Here is a 21499-nt window from a genome sequence, read left to right as displayed (position 1 = left end):
AGCAGAACCCAGCACTGCAGTGGTGTTAAATTTGCTCTCACTTGGTGCTGAGAATGGAAAACAAATCCCAAAACCTCTCATGTTATGGCAGAAACTCTTATTTTAATCACATCAGACAATGGAAAATTACCTGAGCTTGGTCTGCAGGTTCTTCTTTGGCATTTTCCACTAAAGGTGGCACCTCCCTAAAAGAGAATTACTGAAATCAGGGTTGCTGCCAAAGGAGACAACAGGGAGCACACTGGGCACTCCTGACTTACAGAGAATCCTCCTGGCTCTGGGTGTACTGGGAAAACGAGCTGGTGTCCTGGGAGGCATCCAGGGTGTTGTACATGGCAGGAATATCAGCTCTGGAACACAGCAGCAATGGCAGTCAGACTCCTCTCTGCAATTATCAGCTCCTCATTTCATGGACTTGATTTTCAGCTGTATTATATTTTTATTTTTAGGGGATAAAAGCTCTCATTGGGATCCCTCTCTGCAATAAATCCACCACAACTCAAGGAGTTCCTGCCACAAATCCTGCTCACCCTGCCTCTGCTGCCTAAGCACTCCAATGTTATCTTCTCACATTAAAAAGATCATTCCAAAGATTCTTTAGCAAAAAAGATGAGTCTTGGGAATATCCTAATTTCTGACTGATTCAAGAAATCCTTTCCTCAGATTGTTTTGCCCAATCCTTTCATTTCCAGAATTTATGAAAAAAAAATTTTTTATTTCACACGCAAGTCACAAAGTAAAAATCTAAACTCAAATTCCCAAACTCCAAACACACTAGAGTGCATTTAACCAGAAGAGGAAATGCAATTGCAAGGATCATTTGGTTGCTTTAAAACAGCAAAGCAAAGAACTCTCTTAGCTTTAAACTCAACTTGGATGGAAGAACAAGACTCAGTCACCTGTGGTGGTGTGAGAAACAGGAACTGAAGTTAAGTCAAGCTCAAGGAATGACATTTCACATCAATTTAAAACAATAAATGACAGACCTCTTTGACCTAAGCACTTCTTTCTGATGTTCTGTCAATATTCTTGGTTTTGTTTCTGGAGGAATAAACACAAAATCAACAGATTTCTCCTCTTCCAGAAGCTTCTCACTTGTTGTCTTAGGAGATGAAAATTCTAGTTTTAACTGCAGAAAGATAAAAACCCAAATCCTGGGTTAGGAACAAGAGAGGAACTGAAAATCAAGAATTCCTGAGGGACACAATTCCCTCTCTGGGAGGGATCTGCCCAGCCCAAAACCCACCAAACCCCAAATCTGCCACAACCTCCAGCCACAGTGAGGACTGAGGGGTTTTTTTACCACCCTCACACCCAGAGAATTCTGACAGGAATTTTAAATCAGACTGTGCTGGAAAAAAAAAATATTTCAGCACCACCAAAGTGCAGATTTTGTCCTGAAGTTGCTGGATTTGATTCCAGGACAGCTTTACCTTGGCAGGGGTTGCTTGCACGTTGCTGGACTTGTCTTTGCCATCATTTTTTGGTTCACTTGTCTGTGCCAATATTGAATCTCGTTTCTGGCCCACCTTCACATCCATCCCACCGATCGTTGCATCCAGCTGGGAATTCTCCATCTATTCAGACAAAACCACACTGAATGCACTGTGGGAAGGAACTCCAAACTCACAAAACCCACCCTGTGGTAATTTCCTAGAATAAAACCATCTCACACTCACAAATTTCCTCTAAATGACATAGAGGACAACTTAAAAATTATTTCAAATAAATTCCTAGAAGCCAAAATTTACAATGCAGGAAGTGTAAGAACCACTTGAGTGTTCTGACAGTGTTAATCCAGCAGAGTTTATCATTCTAAACATGAAACCACTGCAGCTCAATCTGATTAAAAATCCCAACTGACTTTTCACTCCTTGATGAACAAATTCCCATGAAATCCCAAAAAAATATTCACCATGTCAGAGAAGGGGCCACTGCACTCCTCAGACATCTCAATGCTTTCAAAACCAGGCAGCAGCAGAGGGATTTTCTTTTTGGCTTGGCTTAACACAGACCTGTTCCACAAAAAAAACAAAAAGAGAATTTCAGATTGACGAGAGGAAAAAAAGCTCGAATAAAGAACCAGAACAGCTTGTGAGCTCTTCCTGGGAAGGTGTGCAGAATAAAAATGAGTTTCTTACTTGAGTTCCTGGGGGTAGGTGAGTGAGGAGGCCTTGGCAAAGGTGCAGTTCCAGAGTTGGGCGCTCTGCTGCCGCAGCTGCTTGTTCCTGTGCTGGAAGGCCACGCAGAGCAGGGGGCTGAGCTGCTGCAGCAGCTCCGAGTCACAGGAGCCCGGGCAGTGGCACTGCAGGCACTGCAGGATCTCTGCCAGCAGCTTCTCCAGCTCAGGGAGAACAAAAAAAACAAACCAACAGGGGTTTCATGTCAAAATTTGCCACTAAAATCTGTAATACCTGAATGATTAGTTTAGTTTAAGGTTTGTTATTGCAGCACGAAATGTCACAGCACAAAGTCCAACAGCTGAGTGCTCCTCAAAAATTTAAACATTTTATCTCATTAAATCCACCCTCATCTCATTTCTAATTTTTATTTTTATACAGAATAAACAGCAGAACTGTGCTGTCCCACATCCCCCCAGTGATTTTTGCAGCAGAGTTACCTTGTTGTTCAGGTTGCTGTAGACCTTGGGGGCCTCAGGGAGCCTGCCAAAACAAATTCAATTAATTTCTATTTTGTTGGTTCATTATATCATCGTAAGTGAGTTTGTGAGTTTTTCCCCACCCTCACCTGTTTCTCTCATAGAACACCATTATTTCCCCATAACTCTGCTGTTTTTTCACCACTCACCTGTTTCTTTCATAGAACACCATTTTCCCCACCACTCACCATTTTTTCCCCACCACTCTCCACTATTTTCCCCACCCTCACCTGTTTCTCTCGTAGAACACCATATCCCCAACACTCACCTGGTTTTCCATAAACCCCACTCCCACCACCACCTCTCCATTTTTTTTCCCCACACTCACCTGTTTTTCCATAAAAAAAACATTTTTTCCCCCACCACTCACCATTATTTTCTCCACTCACCTGTTTCTCTCATAGAACACCATTTTTCCCAACACTCACCTGTTTTTCCATAACCCCCATTCCCCAACACTCACCTGTTTTTCCATAAAACACCATTTTTTCCCCCACACTCACACCTGTTTCTCTCGTAGAACACCATTTCCCCAACACCCACCTGGTTTTCCATAAACCACCATTATTTTCCCCACCTCTCACCAATTTTTCCTCACCTCTCACCTGTTTTTTCCCCACCACTCACCATTATTTTCCCCACACTATCCATTTTTCCCAACACCCACCTGTTTCTCTCGTAGAACAGGGCCAGGGGCTGCCCGAAGATGCCGAGCGCGGCTCCCAGCAGCGAGGGCAGCGCGATGTGGCTGAGCAGGGCATGCAGGGCACCCAGCAGGGAGGGTCCCAGGGCCCCCAGGGGCTCTGCCAGCTCCTCCTGAGAGCTCAGCTCGTGGAAGGAGCTCAGCAGCAGCAGCAGCAGCTTGAACAGGGAGCTGAGCTTGCCCAGGGGCTCCTTCTTCTTCTTAGCCCAGTCCGTGGGGGTCTGCGGGGCTGAGATGCAAAAATTCCATTTGAAATTGGATTTATTTTACTTAACTAACATACCACACAACAAAAGAACATTGAGTCTGCATGAGGCAGAACTCAGACTGCCAAATTTCATCTATAAATAAAGAGTTTAAAAATTGATTTAACAGCTTAAACTCATTTCAGTGCATAATTTTATCTGGTTTCTGTTCTTATTTCTATTTCTGGCTGCTCAGACTCTGCTTTTGAGGTTTTAATGCCTCTTGAAAATAAATATCCACTCCTCAGATACACAAATTGTGGAACAGATGAACAGGAGTGAAGCAGAAATATAAATTTTTATTAGTTTATTTATTTGGAAGTGAAGTTTTCACTTCAATTATGTGTTTGTAAATGAAGTCTTTACTTCATTATGAACATTTCCAATTAAACCATTTTATTCCTTCAGCAGCCCAACACTTTTTAACTTTAACAAAAAATAAAAACTCCTGCATTTTACAACCTGAACAAATTCCCATGGGGCAGAGAAATTATAAATACCTTTTTACTCAATTATGCTTTTTTTTTTTTAAATTATTTCCTCAGCTTTAGCAGTTTAAGTGGGAATAGAAAACAACAAAAAAAGAATATTTTATACACAATGACCCTCTGTCTTCTGTTAAACTCTGATTTTTAACCAACTCTTGATGCCACACACAGGAACACCAATTTTTTTTTTAAAAGTATTTCCTTACATCTATTTTTGGGCTGGAATTTTGTCCCATAGGGGGCAAAGTTGATGCAGTCAACCATGACTGACACAAGGTGGGTGAGACCTTCCAGCATGGGAAACACCTGGGGAGGAAACAGAGATCAGAAATCAATCAGAAAAAAAATCAATCAGAAAAAAAATCAACCAGCAGACACAAAACTCAATCAGAAAGAAAATCAACCAGCAAAAGCAGAAATCAATCAGCAGAAACAAAAAAAACCAATTTAAAAAAAAAAGAAACCAACCAGTAAAAGCAGAAATCAATCAGGAGACACAAAAATCAAGCAGAAAAAAAAATATCAAAAGCAGAAACCAATCAGGAGAAACAAAAATCAATCCTCAAAGGAGCAACAATCCCAGATTAAATCACATTGGGTGTTCAGGAGAGAAAAAAACAACTTTTAATGAAAGGTGAATGAAATTGTTCTGCATGATCAGGTCAGGCTGATCAAAATTCCATTTAAAATCCATTTTTACACTGAGGATGAGTTTGTCATTTCAGGAATTCAGACAGAAATGGTGTCCAAAGCAGCAAAGAGCTGGGAGAAGGGGCCACATTTGGGAGAAATCAATAAAATAAAATTCAAGTTCAAGGGTCACTGTGCTGAAGGACAAAGCCTTGAAAAGTCGTGACAGGCACCACAATTCAGTTGCCATTAACATCAGAGCACAAATAACTTTTAGTGCACAGAAAATCAAAGTTGTTTTTTGTCCTCTCAATCCACCTAAATCAAGCCAAAGTTGCTTTAAAAGTTTAAAAGCTCACTCATTGTGAGCTAAAAAGTTTCACACTGAATTTTTAAATTAAGTTTGGCTTGTTTAGTGATGACTGATTTTTGGAAATGATCTTTATTGTCAGGATACAGCAGCATCCAAGGCAGGTTCCAATGCTGCCATCCTGTAAATTCCAGGTTTTCAAATTCCATTTTTTTGTTTCTTTCACAGGATTTTTTTTCCCAAGTGAACTTTAAGCATGAAGGATTTTTTAATCCCAAATTAAATGTTCATTCCCTTCCCCTTGTGGTGTGAGTTTGGGAACAGGCAATTTAGGTAACAAAAAGAATGATTTTTTCAGAATATTTCTTTTTTATTCAGCTTTAGGAGTAAAATCTTTCCATTTTAGTGTACAAGGCTGACGGTTCCATGTTCCTAACTGCAGTTAGCTTTGTGATATTTATAAACACATTTCACTGGACAAATCCCCTTTACAACCACAATGGCCCTCACTAACCATTATTATTAATTAGAAAACAAATCTAGAATCTGAATATTCAAACCTCATAATAATTTTTACTCCCTTCTTTCACTTCTCTACCAACTCCTGTCAGTAAAAAAAAAATTCTTAAATTTTTTTAAGTCTCACCCGAACCACTCCACGCTGCAGAAATGAGATGTAAGAATGCGCTGTAAATTCCAATTTTAAAAAGAATCTGCTAAAGGATGTGTTTTATACTCACTACTGGAGTTTCACCTTCTAGCCCAGATAGTATTTTGGCACAAAGTTCTTCACAGCACAGGTTTTCTTCTGCTGTTGCAACCAGAGCAGCACAGCGAGCGAAAGCTCGGTACAGGTCTGACCAAGAGCGCAGCAAGGACTTCAAAGTTGGCTTGAAAAGAGAGGAAAAGTTGAGAAATATCAATATCTGTGCACAGAGAAAAATTTGATTTATTTTTATTTTATTGTAATTTATTTTATTTTTCTGTCAAAACTTTAGGGTTTTAAGTTTAGGGTTTTAAATCCGTGGTACAAATAGGTATTGTACAAAACCCAGCTCTGGGAGTGCAGAGATTTTATTAAAAAAAAATTGTTTGGAATGAATTTGATTCATTTATTGTTACCTGTGGGAATCCCTGAGTGGGGAAAATGTGGGATACTGGCAGCAGCAAAGCACTGTACACAGCACTGAAGTTGTGCTCCAGGGCATCCCCCTGGTTCACCTCGTTATTCTGCAACAAAAAAAAAATTTTATGGTTTCATATTATTCATTTTTTCATACTTTGCCTGTTAAATAAAGAGTTTTTTCCACTTTTCTCCAAGGAGATTATCTCCCAAACCAGCTGAGAGAAGAGCTGCTGAAATCTGACCCCTTTGGGAAGGCTCCTCCCAAATTTTGTCTTAAACTGGGACATGAATGAAACTGCAAAACTGGGATGACAAATCAGGCAGCTCCTGATTCACTGCCATAAACCCAGTTTGAAATCAGATATTCTGCTTTCCCAAAGCTCAGGAGGATCCTGCTAGCCAAAGGTAAAAAGCTGTTTAAGAATTAAACAAATCCATCAGGAAATGGCTGATGAATTTCTCACTATTTCAGAAATGATGGCCACACACTGCTGGAAATATTCACAGCACCTAAAACTTCCCTCAGAAATTCTGTGATTTTGGGATCTAATAACTCATGAGGATTAATTAATTCAACAACTCCCACATTATATTCAATGTATTTCTAGAATATAAGAGTAAATCTCTTAAAATTATAATTTATATGGCTTTTATTGCACTAAAGATGTCTACCATGAGTAAAACTCTGGTTTAATTACAGTAATTTCACGATTATAAGCTGTATTTAAGAGTATTTAAGAGTTCCTGGAGGAAAGCTTTCCATGGTTTTTACCAGCAGGATTATGCCAAGCTATCTAATTTCAGCATCCCTTCAAGACACAAAATTCCTTAAAAACATTCAGATAAATGCCCAAAGCTGTCCTGTGATGAATGAATGAATTACCTGATTAATCCACTCAGTCAGAGGATTGACCACAATGCTCCACATCCTGCAGAGGTGCTCCTTGCTGCCCAGCTGCTTTGCACTCTGAGCAATGACCCCCAGCACAGAGTCACTGAAAGCCAGGGCAGAGGTGGGGCCAGACAGGGCAAAACCCACCAGGGTTTCCAGAATCTCAAAGAATCTGGGGAAGCAAATTCCACAGGTCAGAGAGTTTTAGTTTTTCCAGCTGAAATTAGAGGGGGGGAAAAAAAAATGAATTTATTATTACCTCTCATCTGTCACACAGCAGTCCAAGAGATTGTTGTGGAAAAGTAGTTGGATCAGGAACAAAGCTGGAGTTCCCTTAAAAGAGAAATCAAGAATTTAAAATAAGGTTTTATCAACAATCAAATGAAATGCTGCCTCACTTCCACAAGTATTTCTATATTGTACTGTCAATATATAATATATATATATCATATTGTATTGTTAATATATTCTATATTGACAATTTACAATTGTTAATTGTCACAATTCCAAAATTTGAATTCAAAACTGTCAATTCTAACACTTTAATATACAAAAAAAGGAAAACTGCAAAGCAAAGGTGCTGCCAGATCCTGGGATTTGCTCACTCCCAGGTGACAGCAAGGTTCAAATCTATCCCAAATATCTCAGCTGTGCTCATGTTGAGAGGATTTAACAAAATGTGTTTAATATCTGCCAATTCAAACTTCACTCCTTCTCAAATCCCCAAAATTCAGCATCATTCCAGAATTTCTTCATAGCTTTTTTGGGACTGTTGCCTTCATATTTTATTTATTTCTTTATTTATTTCATTATTTATTATCAGTTCCTCCCTTCTGATGCAGCACACAAAACATGATATTGATGATTAACAACCTTTTTTTTTCTGCAATAATTTTATGAATTAAATGACTCCTCAGAAGTGAGGCCTGTAAACAAAGCCTGCCCTCTGGAACATGAAATAATTTGACAACAAATTGACCTTTCAGCATTAATAAAATCCCAGAATGAATTCAGACTCACATTTAAAAGATCCATATCAGCAACCTGATAAGCTGGGGATCCCAAAACTTTTGGAGGCAACTCCTTGACAGTGATATCAATGAGAGACTAAGCAGGAAGAGAGAAAAAAAACCACATTTAAATATATTTTTCTGATATATTTATATATATAAAAATAATACAGGATGAGAGACAAAACACATTTAATTGTATTTTTTCTGAGGTATAGATATAAAATACAGGATGAGAGAAAAAACACATTTCAATATAATTTTTCTGATATATTCATGTATAGAAATAATACAGGATGAGAGGAAAAAAAAATCTAAATTTTTTCAGATATCTATTAAAAAAATAATAAAAAATGAGAGAAAAACCCCACATTTCTATTTTTTTCTGGTTCAAATACTTTAAGCACCACCACAAATAAAAGCAAAATGGAAACAATTCCCTTCAGTTAAAAACCACCAAAAATTCCATCCAAAGTGTTTTAAGTTTTTTTTTTTTGAGCACAGAACCCTGTACCCAACTCTGCTGCCCCATCTGAAAATGGATTTCAAGAAAAGCTCACCAGGATTTTCTGCACAGGCAGAGAATTTGATCTCACAGTGTTTTTTAAGGCCTGGAGTAACATGGTCAGGATTTCTGAGCCTTGTTTTTCTTTCTTATTTCCTGCAATAAAGAACATTTCCAGTCACTCTGAGCATCAAACTTTTAGTGCAAAAAGCAAAAAAAAAAATTCTGTGTAAATTTGTAAAAATTTACAAAAGGCTTCAGAGATTCAGGTAGAAAGTCTGCTTATAACTTAAATGAAATTTCAAAGTTTAAATCAAAACCTCCAAGTTAAATGGAAACATTTTTGTTTCATTAAGAATTTGAATTTTGATACATTAAAGTTGTGGAATTTTGTATTCATCCAAAGGATGCTTCATCATTCTCTGTTTGATTTTCAATATAAAAGTTCGCATTATTATGAATATTCTGGACTTTCCTTGGATAAAGGACATTTTTAAAACAGGAAACAACTTTTATACATCTACATTTTACTATGGAACAGAATTTCAGTGAGGGGAAAAAAGGCACTAGAGTGAAAAACTTTAATTTTTGTCTCCATTCCTCTACACTAAACACTTGAGGTTTTGTGGTTTTTTTTTTTAATTGCTTTAAAATAAAACAGAATTATTGATTCAAATTAACTCCAAGCAATGAAACATCAATTTATGGTGCAGTTAAACCAGCTGTGACTGGGGAGCAATGGCAAATTAAAGATGAATTCATTTACCTGCTTCAATTGCTGTTTTTACATATCCATTCATGTCCTTCCAGATAACATTCAGCAAACAATCTGCAAGGTAACCATGGTTTCACTCATTAAAAAATCAACAAAAATACAAATTGTGCTAAAGGACAGCTTTGGATTGAAGCCAAAACTCAAATTTCAATGCAAGTCAGACCAGTTCTGCTTTTTCTGATAGCACACAAAGTGTTGCTTTCTTATGTTCCCCTTGCTCATTTGATTTCCCAGAAAATGTTGAAATTTCAGCACTGAATTCTTACCAGGGACTTCTTTTCCAATTGCAACAAAGCCATCCTGAACAGCATTGATCAGAGTGCTGGCATGCTTACAAAAAAAAGAAGGGCTACTGATCAGTGGGTACTGGAGAGGCTCTACAAGAAAAAAAAGAAAAACACATCCAATAAATCAGTTACTTTGCAGTTTAGGCCTCATGTTACAATACAGGGTGTGATCAAAGGTGTCTGTTCTGTCACCATCTGCTGAGGGTGGGGCAGTGATCCTGATCTCTGTGGGAGATATTCTGCTAATGGGCATCCATTGAAACCAGCTGGGGCAGTGTTCTTTATCTCATGGGATATCTCCTGTTCATGGCCATGGTTTATAAACCAGCTGGGGCAGTGTTCTTTATCTCCATGGGATATCTCCTGTTCATGGCCATGGTTTATAAACCAGCTGGGGCAGTGTTCTTTATCTCATGGGATATCTCCTGTTCATGGCCATGGTTTATAAACCAGCTGGGGCAGTGTTCTTTATCTTTTCACAACCCATCCTCCCTCCAGCCTGTCATTTTCTGCTCATGGCCATTGAGTCCCACTGTGGGACTGATAAAATTACTGCATCCCATTGGGAGTTGCTCCAGCCAGGGGGAAGAGCCCAACATTTCTTACCAAGATAAAAACAGAGGTTTTGGGACACTAAGGGAGCCCCTTTCTCCACTGGACTCCAGAGGAAAACCGGATTTCTCCACATCACCACTGGAGCTCCGGAGGGAAACTGCACCTTGTACAGGAGCACTGCTCCAACTGAGCCACATCTGTCACTGCAGGAGGATGCAGCCACCACGGAATGGGACTGCTGCCAACACCCTGCCTGACGGGTGTCAGGCTGTACTCTGACTGTGTCAGGGTTTGGGGTTTGTTCTTTGTAGTTCTGTATTTCTATTTTAATTTCCCTAGTAAAGAACTGTTATTCCCATTCCCATATTTTTGCCTGAGAGCTCCTTTATTTCAAAATTGTAATAATTTGGAGGGAGGGGGTTTCCATTCTCCATTTCAAAGAGAAGCTCCTGCCTTTCTCAGCAGACACCTGTCCTCCAAACTGAAACAGCAACTTTTCATTCTCTGTCCATATATCAGCCACACCTGATTATAAGCTGCACTTCGGGTTCGGACCAAAATTTTAGTCAAAATGGTGCGGCTTATAATCGTGAAATTACTACGTGTATTCACATCATTTTTAACATCAAAATATCTTAAAGATGACAATATTTCAAAAGTAAAACAATTTCAGTCCAATAAGACAACATTTAGATTATGCAAATATAGAAATACATTTAATTTTTAAAATTATAAAACCTCCGTACCTAAACTAAGCACGAGTTTGTTTTGCTTTGCAAAATCCACAACTTGCGGTCCCATGAGGAAGTGGAGCAGCATCTCGATGGCCAGCAGCTGGATGGAAGGGAACTGCAGCACTCCTGCTGGGCTGCCCAGGGCCATCCTGGGAGTGCCTGGGCTCACAAATGGAAAAGGACCTGAGGCAGGGGACAGAAATGCAGAAATCACTCTCACATTCCAGGGAAAAGCCCCAAATTCCCCAGGGAAAGGAGAAATCACGGAGTGCTGCTGGCTGGAAGGCAGCTCTGACAGCCAGGCTGCTCAGATTTTTTTTTTTTTGTCAGGTATAAAATCTGTCCCAAAATTGGAAATTCTGGGACACCACATTTTATTTTAAATCTCCATGCAAGCTGTGGTTACACTGAACTGCTGTGGTACAAATCTGTCACCTGGAACACAAATTTAAGAGGTTTTGCAAAATATTTTGACCAATTCAGCTGAGATCTCACAGAACTCAGATGTTTAAAGAAGGGAACACAAGAAACTCCCCAAATTCAGGACAACCCTGAGACTGCTAATTACAGAATTAATGAAGAGAAGAAATTCTAGCAGACGAGAATGGTACATAGATGCTTCCAGAAAGGGAAGAAAAACCAGGAATTATTTATTGGATATTTAGATATAAAGCTCAAATAGATGTGGTTTCAACATGTGGTTAAAGAATTAAAATTCCTGATGGATCATCATCACTGGGCAGGGTTAGATGGGATACTGGGAAGGAATTCCTGGCTGGACAGGGCTTGGAGCAAGTTGGGATAGTGGGAGGTGTCCCTGGATGAGCTTTAAAAAAACCAAACCATTCCAGGAGTCTCTGCTATTCAGGCAGAAACTAAAAATTCTACAGAAATTAAAGAGCACATTATCAATAGCACATGAATTAATCCATGAAAAATAGGATTTCAAACCAGAGCCCCCTTGCAACAGAGAACACAATCCAGGACATTAAAACTGCTCCTCAAACTGTGATTGGCACAACTTTTTAAACTTGAAATAATGACTGCAACAGCCTCATTTTAAATACATAAATCATAAAAAAATCATATAAATCATGACCTCTGAGCCCTGCAGTGACCATGCAGAAAAATCCCTGTTTTTAAGAACAACTGTAAATGAAAAAGCAGAAACATGAGAAACAGAAAAGTAAAATGGAGCTGGGAATTTCAGCAGGGTGATGTCTCAGTACCTGATTTCTGCCCAGGGGTTGCTGAGCCCAGGCTGGGGGTGTTGGGGCGTGAGGGAGTTCCTGGGAATGCAGCAGCAGGATCCACACTCAGGGTGCTCTGGATTAATGGGACACAAACCTGCAAAGGGATCCCAGCAACAGCTACAGCCATAAAATAATAATTTCAAATATCCCAGACTATCCCAACAACAGCTACAGCCATAAAAATCATTTCAAATATCCCAGGCTGTCCCAGCAACAGCTACAGCCATAAAAAAAATCATTTCAAATATCCCAGGCTGTCCCAGCAACAGCTACAGCCATAAATAATTTCAGATATCCCAGACTGTCCCAGCAACAGCTACAGCCATAAAAAAATAATTTCAAATACCACAGACTTGCTGCTGTTCACAAATCTGAGTTTCTGGGTATTTATAATGAATTAGAAATGTCTAATCCAACAAAAATTCCTATGGGATGCAATAGATTTTAATAACCCTAAGAAAATACTTTTCCCTCCCATCTTGAAGATGAATTTAATGAAATCCAGGTGTTGAATAGATAAAGTCCATTCCACTTACAGTGTGACTGGAAATGGAACACCTGCATCCTTTTTCTATCTCCCTAAATAACTGTGTTCTTTTCCTCAGTTTCCCTCTGGCAGCCTTTCCCAAGCCCACAATTCCTTGGTGAAAGGGGAAAAGAGCTTTTATTGCACTAATTTATAATGACTGCACTCAGGGGAGGTTTCCAGAGATGCTCCCAGGACATTGCCACAGACTCTCCAATATTTTGGGGCTGTGAGTCCCAAAAATTCCTTTAAGTCCCACACAGGGACAAACTGGTTCCTTGAGAGGGTTTGATTTTGGTATAAAGCACAAAGGGATGAAGCAGGAATATTTTATGGTATATTTACATTTATTTATGAACTCAGAGGGGATCAGGGTTGTTGTCACCAGGGTTACCTGTTCAAAGTTGGAGGGCAGGTGAGGTCCCAGCCTCATCAGTAAATACCACCACACCTCCAGCTTGGTGAGTGCCAGAGCTTCTGTCCTCACATGGATGGAGCTCAGGGGCTGCATCAGCAGTTTCAGCCTTTTAGCACTGCACAGGATGTCTGGGAGATCCAAAACACAAATTATTACATCACAGCTCAGCAATATTTAATTAAACCATTGTGGTTTTCCCCAGTATATTTTAGCTTCAAATTGAACTAACAGTAATTTGCAAAATTCAACCTTTCAAATTCTCTTACTGCTGTAATTATTGTCTAGAACAACTCTGGAAAAATCAAGTGTTTCTTTTCAATACCAAGATTAAAATTAAATTTTCTGAATTCCAACCTGACCCTGGTGGAGAAGGAAGGTTGGATCCAACCTGACCCATTTTGGGATTCTGTGATAAAACAGAAGAAACTCCCTCTTGCTTGCTCTGTTGGGCCCCATGTGCTCCACAAACTAAGTTTTTTTTCTTCAGAACACAGAGAAGCACAATCAAGGTAAAAAATATTGTGTTTTGACACAGGTTGACTAAAAAGTTCTCCTCTAAAACAACTTTTTTTAATACCTCTGGAATCCTGAAGTGTTTCCTTTCTCCAGTTAAACCACACCACCCAAAATAAGACACAGAATGTTTTATTCTCTATTTCATTGCTGTTTGGATAAATTACTGCACTACAGAACAAGATTGACTCATTTTATTCTATTTCTAGCACTCCCAGAAGAAAAATTAGGAATAGAACAAATGATCAAACTATCACCTTGCCTCAAAAAGAAAACAAAACAAGAAAAAAAATTTTAGCTGTGTACACACACTATAAATTTTTATGCACTATCATGTGGATATCCAGTGGTATCAATCCATTGACTGCTAACAGAATATTTTTTCCAGGCAAAACAAGTAAGGTTATTTATTTTTTTTTAAATCTACCTGGATTTAGGGCAAAATTATCAATGAGGCTCTTCCATGCAATGAAGGCAATTTTCTTCACCACGGGGGAGCCGCTGCGGAACCCCAGCTCCTCCAGCTGCAGCAGGGAGTTGATGAAGCTGCCACTGCGGTGCAGGGTCTGAGTAGGAAGAAATTCAGAATTAAACACATTTCTGCTGTTAACAATTCCTTTTTTTTGCTACAGATTTGCTGCCTTGCTGTTTACCTTGCCAAGCAACCTGACAAACAGGGGCCACAGCTTGAGCACGAAGGTCTCGTTTTTGGCAGAGAAGAGTTTCTGGAGTTCTGAAATTAATTTCTGCAGGCAGAAAGAAACAGATTTCAAATATTCTAAAAACTACACACTCATACCAATGTCTGGGGACACAACTATTTCTAAATCAGAAGGATTTCATTATGTTCCACACAGCATTTGCTACATCTGATTATTTTTAGTTGGAATTTATGGCTGTTATTGTGACAGTGGCAACCAACAAAGCAAAATCCATTTCCTCAAATACTTGCATTTCTTACTCTAAAGAAGGAACTAAACTCTAAAGTCAAAACATACCCTGACCCCAAACCACCACCTTGTTTGGTTGGGTTTTTGGGCTTTCCAGCAGAAAATAAGGCAAAATAAATAAGGCAGCCCTGGAAGTGAAGGGGAAGGTGAAAAGTTTCACCAAAACCACCAAAGGGCTGTTGCTGCCCAGGATGGGTGATCCTAAAGGAAGGAAAATCCTCTGCTTTCCTGCCTCCATTCTCCACTCTCAAATTCTCTCTCCCATCCCCTTGTTGCTGGGCATTTTTTCCCCATATTTACAATCCCATTTTTTTTTCCTCAATCAAAACCACTGGCATTAAGTCGCTGTCAATGCACAGGAAATTAAATTAATTCCCCCCACCCCCAAACCCTCCCAAAATTGTTCCTGCTGCCCCAAGGCCCAGCTTGGTCACTCACTGTGGTCATCAGGTGCTCAGTGACAGCTGCCACCTCCTGCTGCTTCTGCAGGAGCAGGGGCATCCCCATCTCCAAGGCAGTGGCACCTCTCAGCTGCACTTTGTGAGCAGAGTGGACAACCAGAGGGAGGATCAGCTTTGCCCACCTCACAGCCTCTTCTCCCATCTGGGCTGGAGTTTGTTCCACTAAGCTGGATTAAAAAAAAAAAAAAAAATTAAAAAAAAAAAACCCTCAAAAAATAGGGTTTTGATTCATTAATTTGAGATTTATTGGTTAATGTATTTATTTGTGTGGTGGGTTAAATAGTGTATTTATCAGAATTGTTTAGTTATTTTATGATGTGATATAGGGTAGAAGGAAGGTAAAGTAGGGTTAAATTTTAAAAGGTATAAAGAAAAAGTTTAGTAATAGAAATTAAAAGAAAAAATAAGAATTAGAATAAAATTTTTAGAATATTTTTCCTTCCCCCTACACTTTCTTGTCTTTTATGCAGATAATAGATAGAAACAAATTAGTTAATTTATAATTTTTAAAACAGTCTTTACAGATCTCCAACAGAGCTCAGGCACTCAAGTTACCTTTGTACCATCAATAAATGCTCTCATTCAATCCATGATTTATAGGAAACCATTCCAGTTTTTTTTTTTAACCAGTTTTATTTTGAGATTATATTAAACTGCAAAGTTCAAGTGTTATTTCAGATAAGCCTCAGAGCTGTCCTTTCTGTTTCAGCCCAATTCTGCTTTATCACAAAGCAGCTGAGAGCCTGACAGGAATGCACAGTGCCCAAGGAAAGCCTGGCCATGAACCACCCCTGGGAGCTCCCACACAGCTGGGAACAAATCCCAGCAGCTTCTGGAAAAATCCCCAGCCAGGTTTGCACAGACCCCATGAACACTGGGCTGCTCAGAGCTCTGATTTTATCTTCCCATTGCCAAACACACCAGGACAAAATTCCTCACATTTCCAGCATCCCACACACACCAAAAATTGGAATATCTGGCACATATTCAAGCTAGCCTGTACCTAGAAATCCTGGAATTTTGTCAAGTCCCCCTTTTCCCTAATCAAATCAAATCCCCACAATTCATGGAGAATTTGTTGTACTAAGGAAAAGTTCTGCCTTTCAAGCCATTTTATTCAAGCCACAGAACAAGAACTACTTCAAATGGATTTCCACTTCAAAAGCTTTTTCTTAAACTTTAAAAAGAGTAAAGATACAAACTCAATGTATTTACTAATACTAACACTAATAAAGATAAAATTTGAATATTTTAGTTCTGCTGACCAGAACAATGCACTCACAGTGATGGCACTAAAAAGTCATTTTTGCAATTAAACAGGAATTTCAACAGTTACAGGAAATATTGCACTGAAATGTGTTGCCTATGTGCTTATTTTCAAATAAACCCCCTAAAAATAGTAGAGAATTTCTCAAGGCAGGTTCTAGAAATAAAAATGTAAAACATGACTTGGGAAACACAGGTGAGAGGTGGGAAATAATTCCTTAAAAATGAAAATATTATCTAAATTCTGCATCAGCATGATTATATTAAGGTAACAAATTGTAATTAACATAATCAAAAACTCAAGGAGCATTGAAGTTTCATTTCTTTAGTACATTTAGTGCCACTAAGGTTTTGTAAGAAGAGTTTTCCCCCCAAATCAAGGATGACAAGTGAATATTGCAGAGCTCTCACCGTATAATGACATTAAGTGCTTCATATTCCACCACAACAGACTGAACTTCTCCTTTGGTCAGGATTGCTTCCAGGGTGGAGAGAATGTTGGACACCTGAGGAAACAAGGGAACAGCTCAGTGAGCACCTAGACACCAATTCCATGAGGAGCTGGAGTTATTTCCTTTTGTCATTTCATTTTCCAGGATTGTGTTTGGGTTATGCCAGGTTTAAACTGGAATATTCATAACCTTTCTCCCATGTTGTATTTTATTGCTGTCTGATAGAACTGCTCACTTTGTAGCAATAATTTCTGGCTCAGGTTTTCCAAGAATTGATACTGGATGGGAAATAACCTTCAGATTTAAAAGTTAACCAGAATTTGCCTCCTCTCCCTAATGAAAAAATGAAGAACCTCACCTTCTTCTTAACAACTTCTGAAGCCTCCTCTGTGTGAGAAATGAGGCCACCAAGAAGAAAGTGAAGGAGCTCACCTCTTTTTGAACAATCTCTGGAGGAAAAGCCTGCTTGGAAATGACCCAAAGTGCCCGAGTGCGAGTGTTTTTGTCCGAGGATTTCACAGCCACGCTGTTCACGGCTGCCAGCAGCTCCTGGCTTTCAGTGGCTGAAAGGAGAACACACAACCCCTGAAAATCCTGATCCACACATCCCAGCTCCTTCTGCTCACTTCTATTTGCCCAGGATCCATTCAGCTGCAAGGCACAGTGATTTACTGCCTCACTTTGGAGCAGTTTTTCTCCTATTAAAGTAGCCAGAAAGCTGAAAATGTATTTATGTACAAGTACTAATAATGCAGTGCATCTGTATTACCTTTATAAGAATCCATAAAATTAGAAGACAGCTTTAAACATACCTCAGCTAAAAATTATTTATTTATTCCTAACTTTATATACAAATAGAATCCATAAAATCAAAAGCTAGTTTTAATTAAATACACCTCAGCTAAAGATTAAGTATGTAATTATCCCTAACTTCTTTAAGTGAATTTAAGTGGCCACAAATTGACATCAATAAATTTATTTTGGAGCCTTTTTGTTATCAAAGGTGGTAAAATTGTAGCTCATTACATAAACATTAATAAGGTTAATATAGGACTTTTCTCCATCTGTGCTCATAGTTGGATCTATCATGTGTTCCTTTAAAATTCAAGGGTGAAAAGTGTGATTTATTGCAATTCTGCACTTTGTGGGTGAATGATCTCCCAGTCACAGAAGGACATTTCTGCACTCCTGTCCCCCACCACAAGCACACCCAAAGGTACAGGAGCTGCTTGTCCTCCCTCCTGTTTAACTGCCCATTGTTTGCAGGGCTTTGTGACCTCTGGAGCCTGACATTCTGTAACACAACTGGCATTTATCAACTGGTCAGAAAAAATGAGTTATGGGAGGGAAGGAAGATATACTAACAGATATTATTGGAAATGCTTCATTCTCACAGGAAATCAGGGGAAATTCTGCATAATAGGAAGCAGAAAAAATGGAGAAGATCCAAAAGAACCAATTTGAAAGAAGAAAAATGCCCCTCCTGTTACCAAAAACCTTCTGAGGCAAAGCCCCAAGTGCTCAAAACCAAAACCTTTTGTGAAAGGGATTTAGCACTTTCTAGGAATGCAGGTCATACCATTTTGGATTAATTTAGATTAATCTGAAATATTTGAGGCTGGACTAGATGACCTTTAATGGTCTCTTCCAACTCAAACCACTCCATGATTTGATGGAACAAAGAAAAAACTGGAAAATGTGGAAAAGCTCTCCCAAATCCTTTTTCCACATTATCTGTTTTTGATCACTAATTCCACACAATTAATTACTACCAAAGCATTTAATGAAACTAGAAGTTAGCAAAACAGAATTAGTGCAAGAGCATGAAAAATTATCATCATACTTGTTACAAGATGTAATTAATGAACTGATCACACTGCTCATATTACAGACAAAATTAAAATAAATGCTAAGAAAACCATAAAGAGCTCTGATGTATGTCTTTATACTCAGTTTGTTTGCTCACCAGATAATTCAGCTGTGTTACTTGAATTAAAAGTGCAGAATCCCAAGGCCTGCAATGCTGCATTACTGAGCTCCAAGTTTGGACTGGAAATGTGTGCCTGGAAAAAAATAAAAAACACAAACCAACCTAAATCCACAGAATCTCAGGTTAGAAAAGTAACTGAGAAATATTGAGTTTATTGTCTGAACAGCAACACTTCTGGGAAGATGTGGAAAATCCACCCAAGCAGGAAATCCTCCCTGGATTCTGTACACACCAAATCAGTAAAATCAATAAAACAATCTGAGGTGCTGAAGGCATTTTTGCTCTCTGTAACTAAAACATCTTTAATGAAATAAATCCCAAACATCCCAAGTTTTTCACTTTGGTTGTGTATGTTATGTCCCTTCATTTGACTCTCCAATTGTTCTGAAGCTTCTAAAACAGAAGGAAAAAATGGCTAAGAACAAACTTTACATTAATCCTTAAAAACTCTTGACATTTACTGCATATTCTGCATTCTGAAATGTTTCTAACCCACAACACACTCTCTCTTCTGGCTGAAAAATTTGTCTGTGGGATGCTGAACTCATCCAAGACCCAGCATTTTATTTTTTTTCTGCACTAATTCCTCACCACAAAAAAAAAAAAGATTTATTTTGCCAAAAACCCCTTCCTGCTGTCACCACCCTGCATTCCCACTAAAGGTTGGATTCCATGATCTCAGAGGTCCTTTACCCACCTTAATGATTCTGGGACTCCATAAATGAACTGAAATGTGAGTCCTTCAATGCCCACAAAACCATATTTTTGTTCAGTGAAGTGTAAGAGCCTTACCTTGAACACCTTGCAGAGCTGAGGGAAGTGTTTCCTGACATCTGCAATGAATGATTTGCCTCCTTCACCAGTGAAGCGACTGCAAGGAGCCAGGAGGGAAAACAAACAATATTTCCAGGTTAAACACAGTGTAATTTATTTAATTTTCAATTCTTGACACACACCAGGGTATTTTCTTGAAGGATATTGTCACAACACTGAAGAGATAAAGAGTAAAATGCCACCAGGTCTGTTCCAGCAGCAAAATTCTGTGTTCTAGTGCAAAGTCCTTTCTGCCTAGAGCATCTATAAAAACATTAAGGGCTTTCACTTCTTGGTCAGCTCCTATGAAAACATTAAAATTTAGCATGCAAACTTTGAATGACTTGCTGCAAATTAGAAAACCAGAAGCACAGGAGCTGAAAAAGCACTTTCCTCCAGAATGCAGGAAAATCCTGGCTTGACAAGCAGCAAGGATGACTTTGCACACAAGTGAGGAACATCCTTGCAGGACAGCTGCAATTGTCCCATAAAATGTTAATTATCAGTTTCTCACTGCAAAACCCAACCTGAGCTAAGCCCAGTCATCCAGACACAACCTGAGAAACCTGTTGCTGCTTCATACTTAAACCAGGACTTTTGTTTGGCTATCACTTATTTCTAGAAACCTGTAAAATCCGGTATGTGAGCAGCTACAGCTTTGCAGGTCACTGCAGAGCAGAAGGGAGGCACTGAGAGAAGAGATCGTGCCCTTGCACGTGGTAAAATCGTAAAGATGCAGGTAAAGGCACAGGCATCTTCCAGAAAGAAATGCAATTAAAACACGGCTCCAACACCAAGTAAAAACTTCAGCCTTCCAATCATAAAGCTGCAACGCTTCGGCATTATAAGTTATTTCCCAAGTTTCTTCAGCCACCTCCGAGGATTCCCCCACGAGGGGGGGGGATGCGCAGCCCTGGGAAGAAGAACACGCTCCTTCCTCCCTCCTCTTCCTCTCCTTCCTCCCCTGACTCCTCCCTCCCTCCCTTCCCTCCCCCCAGCCCCGCATGTCTCCGCGGCCACGCCGCCTCCCTTCTCCCAGCCCGGGTTCTCCCTCCCGCTCCTCCCGGTTCCCCTCCCGGCCCGAGCCCTCAGGCCGCTCCGGCAGCGTGCGCGTCCTCCCCGCGCCCACCTGACGATGGTGAGGTGCGCGTCCGTCAGCTCTCCCGGCGGCGCGGAGGGATCCTCCAGGGTTTGGAGCAGCGGGCCGAAGCTGGAGCCGGCGGCGGGATCGGGAGCGGCGGGATCGGGGGCAGCAGGATCGGGATCGGGGCCGGGAGCGCTCATGGCGGCGCCGCCGCCTCCCCCCAGCGCGGCCGCCCCTCAGCCCCGCACGCCTCCCGCGCTAAGATGGCGGCGCGCGCGGGCCCGGCGGCGCGCGGGCCTCGACCAATGGGAGCGCGGCGCGGAGATTCCCGCGCCCCGCGGCGGCCCCGCCCCTCGCCGCTGATTGGTGGAGGCGCGGCGGGAAGGGCGGGGCAGCGCGGGGGGGCGGGGCCTGCGCAGCGCTGAGGGCGCTCGGTCCGGGCCGGCCCCCAGATCCCGGGCTCAGGGAATAGCGGCGGAAAAAGCAGCGATCATCCATGTCCGGCTCCCCAAAAATCCCACCCGGTGCACCCCTGAGGGCGGTGTCCGACCGCTCCTGAAGCTCCGGCAGTCCTGAGGCCGGACCAGCCTCTGCGGGAAGAGCCTTTCCCTCATTTCCGACCCGAGCATGGCCTGACCCAGCTCCAGGCGCTCCCTGCCCACAGAAGTGCCTCTCAGGAGGAAGCCGCAGGTCAGCTCAAGTCAGGTCAAATCCTTAATTAATGACTTGAAATGAAGCTCCAGCTCCACAGGAACAAGGAATTACAGGAATTCCTCGAGCCTCCTGTGTGGGATATCCAAGCAGCGGTGAAATCGGAAATCCCGGCCCTTCAGCGAATCCCAAGGGTTGGAAAA

General features: G+C 40.6%; 1 protein-coding gene across 2 annotated transcripts in view; it reads right to left on the bottom strand.

Moving 5' to 3' along the window:
- The window catches only part of RIF1 (replication timing regulatory factor 1), a 28718-nt gene extending 7867 nt beyond the window's left edge, over positions 1 to 20851 (bottom strand). For both annotated transcript variants that reach the window (XM_033065069.1, XM_033065070.1), the window contains exons 1-28: positions 20691 to 20851; positions 19541 to 19619; positions 18725 to 18821; positions 17191 to 17321; positions 16718 to 16812; positions 15018 to 15207; positions 14283 to 14375; positions 14057 to 14195; positions 13093 to 13244; positions 12149 to 12266; positions 10932 to 11102; positions 9610 to 9720; positions 9335 to 9397; positions 8624 to 8724; positions 8074 to 8160; positions 7313 to 7386; positions 7045 to 7225; positions 6158 to 6265; positions 5776 to 5925; positions 4302 to 4401; positions 3327 to 3591; positions 2621 to 2663; positions 2142 to 2344; positions 1916 to 2015; positions 1434 to 1577; positions 987 to 1129; positions 261 to 350; positions 131 to 185 (exon numbers count right to left, since the gene is read on the bottom strand). In XM_033065069.1, the coding sequence (XP_032920960.1) occupies positions 131 to 185; positions 261 to 350; positions 987 to 1129; positions 1434 to 1577; positions 1916 to 2015; positions 2142 to 2344; positions 2621 to 2663; positions 3327 to 3591; positions 4302 to 4401; positions 5776 to 5925; positions 6158 to 6265; positions 7045 to 7225; positions 7313 to 7386; positions 8074 to 8160; positions 8624 to 8724; positions 9335 to 9397; positions 9610 to 9720; positions 10932 to 11102; positions 12149 to 12266; positions 13093 to 13244; positions 14057 to 14195; positions 14283 to 14375; positions 15018 to 15207; positions 16718 to 16812; positions 17191 to 17321; positions 18725 to 18821; positions 19541 to 19619; positions 20691 to 20845 (3438 nt within the window). In that variant the 5' untranslated portion in view covers positions 20846 to 20851. The remainder of the gene's footprint in view (positions 1 to 130; positions 186 to 260; positions 351 to 986; positions 1130 to 1433; positions 1578 to 1915; positions 2016 to 2141; positions 2345 to 2620; positions 2664 to 3326; positions 3592 to 4301; positions 4402 to 5775; positions 5926 to 6157; positions 6266 to 7044; positions 7226 to 7312; positions 7387 to 8073; positions 8161 to 8623; positions 8725 to 9334; positions 9398 to 9609; positions 9721 to 10931; positions 11103 to 12148; positions 12267 to 13092; positions 13245 to 14056; positions 14196 to 14282; positions 14376 to 15017; positions 15208 to 16717; positions 16813 to 17190; positions 17322 to 18724; positions 18822 to 19540; positions 19620 to 20690) is intronic.
- Between the last annotated feature and the right edge of the window lie 648 nt (positions 20852 to 21499).

This window comes from Catharus ustulatus, chromosome 7 (genome assembly GCF_009819885.2).
Source record: "Catharus ustulatus isolate bCatUst1 chromosome 7, bCatUst1.pri.v2, whole genome shotgun sequence".
Classification (NCBI taxonomy): Eukaryota; Metazoa; Chordata; class Aves; order Passeriformes; family Turdidae; genus Catharus; species Catharus ustulatus.
This window is presented reverse-complemented; position numbering and strand designations above follow the sequence as displayed.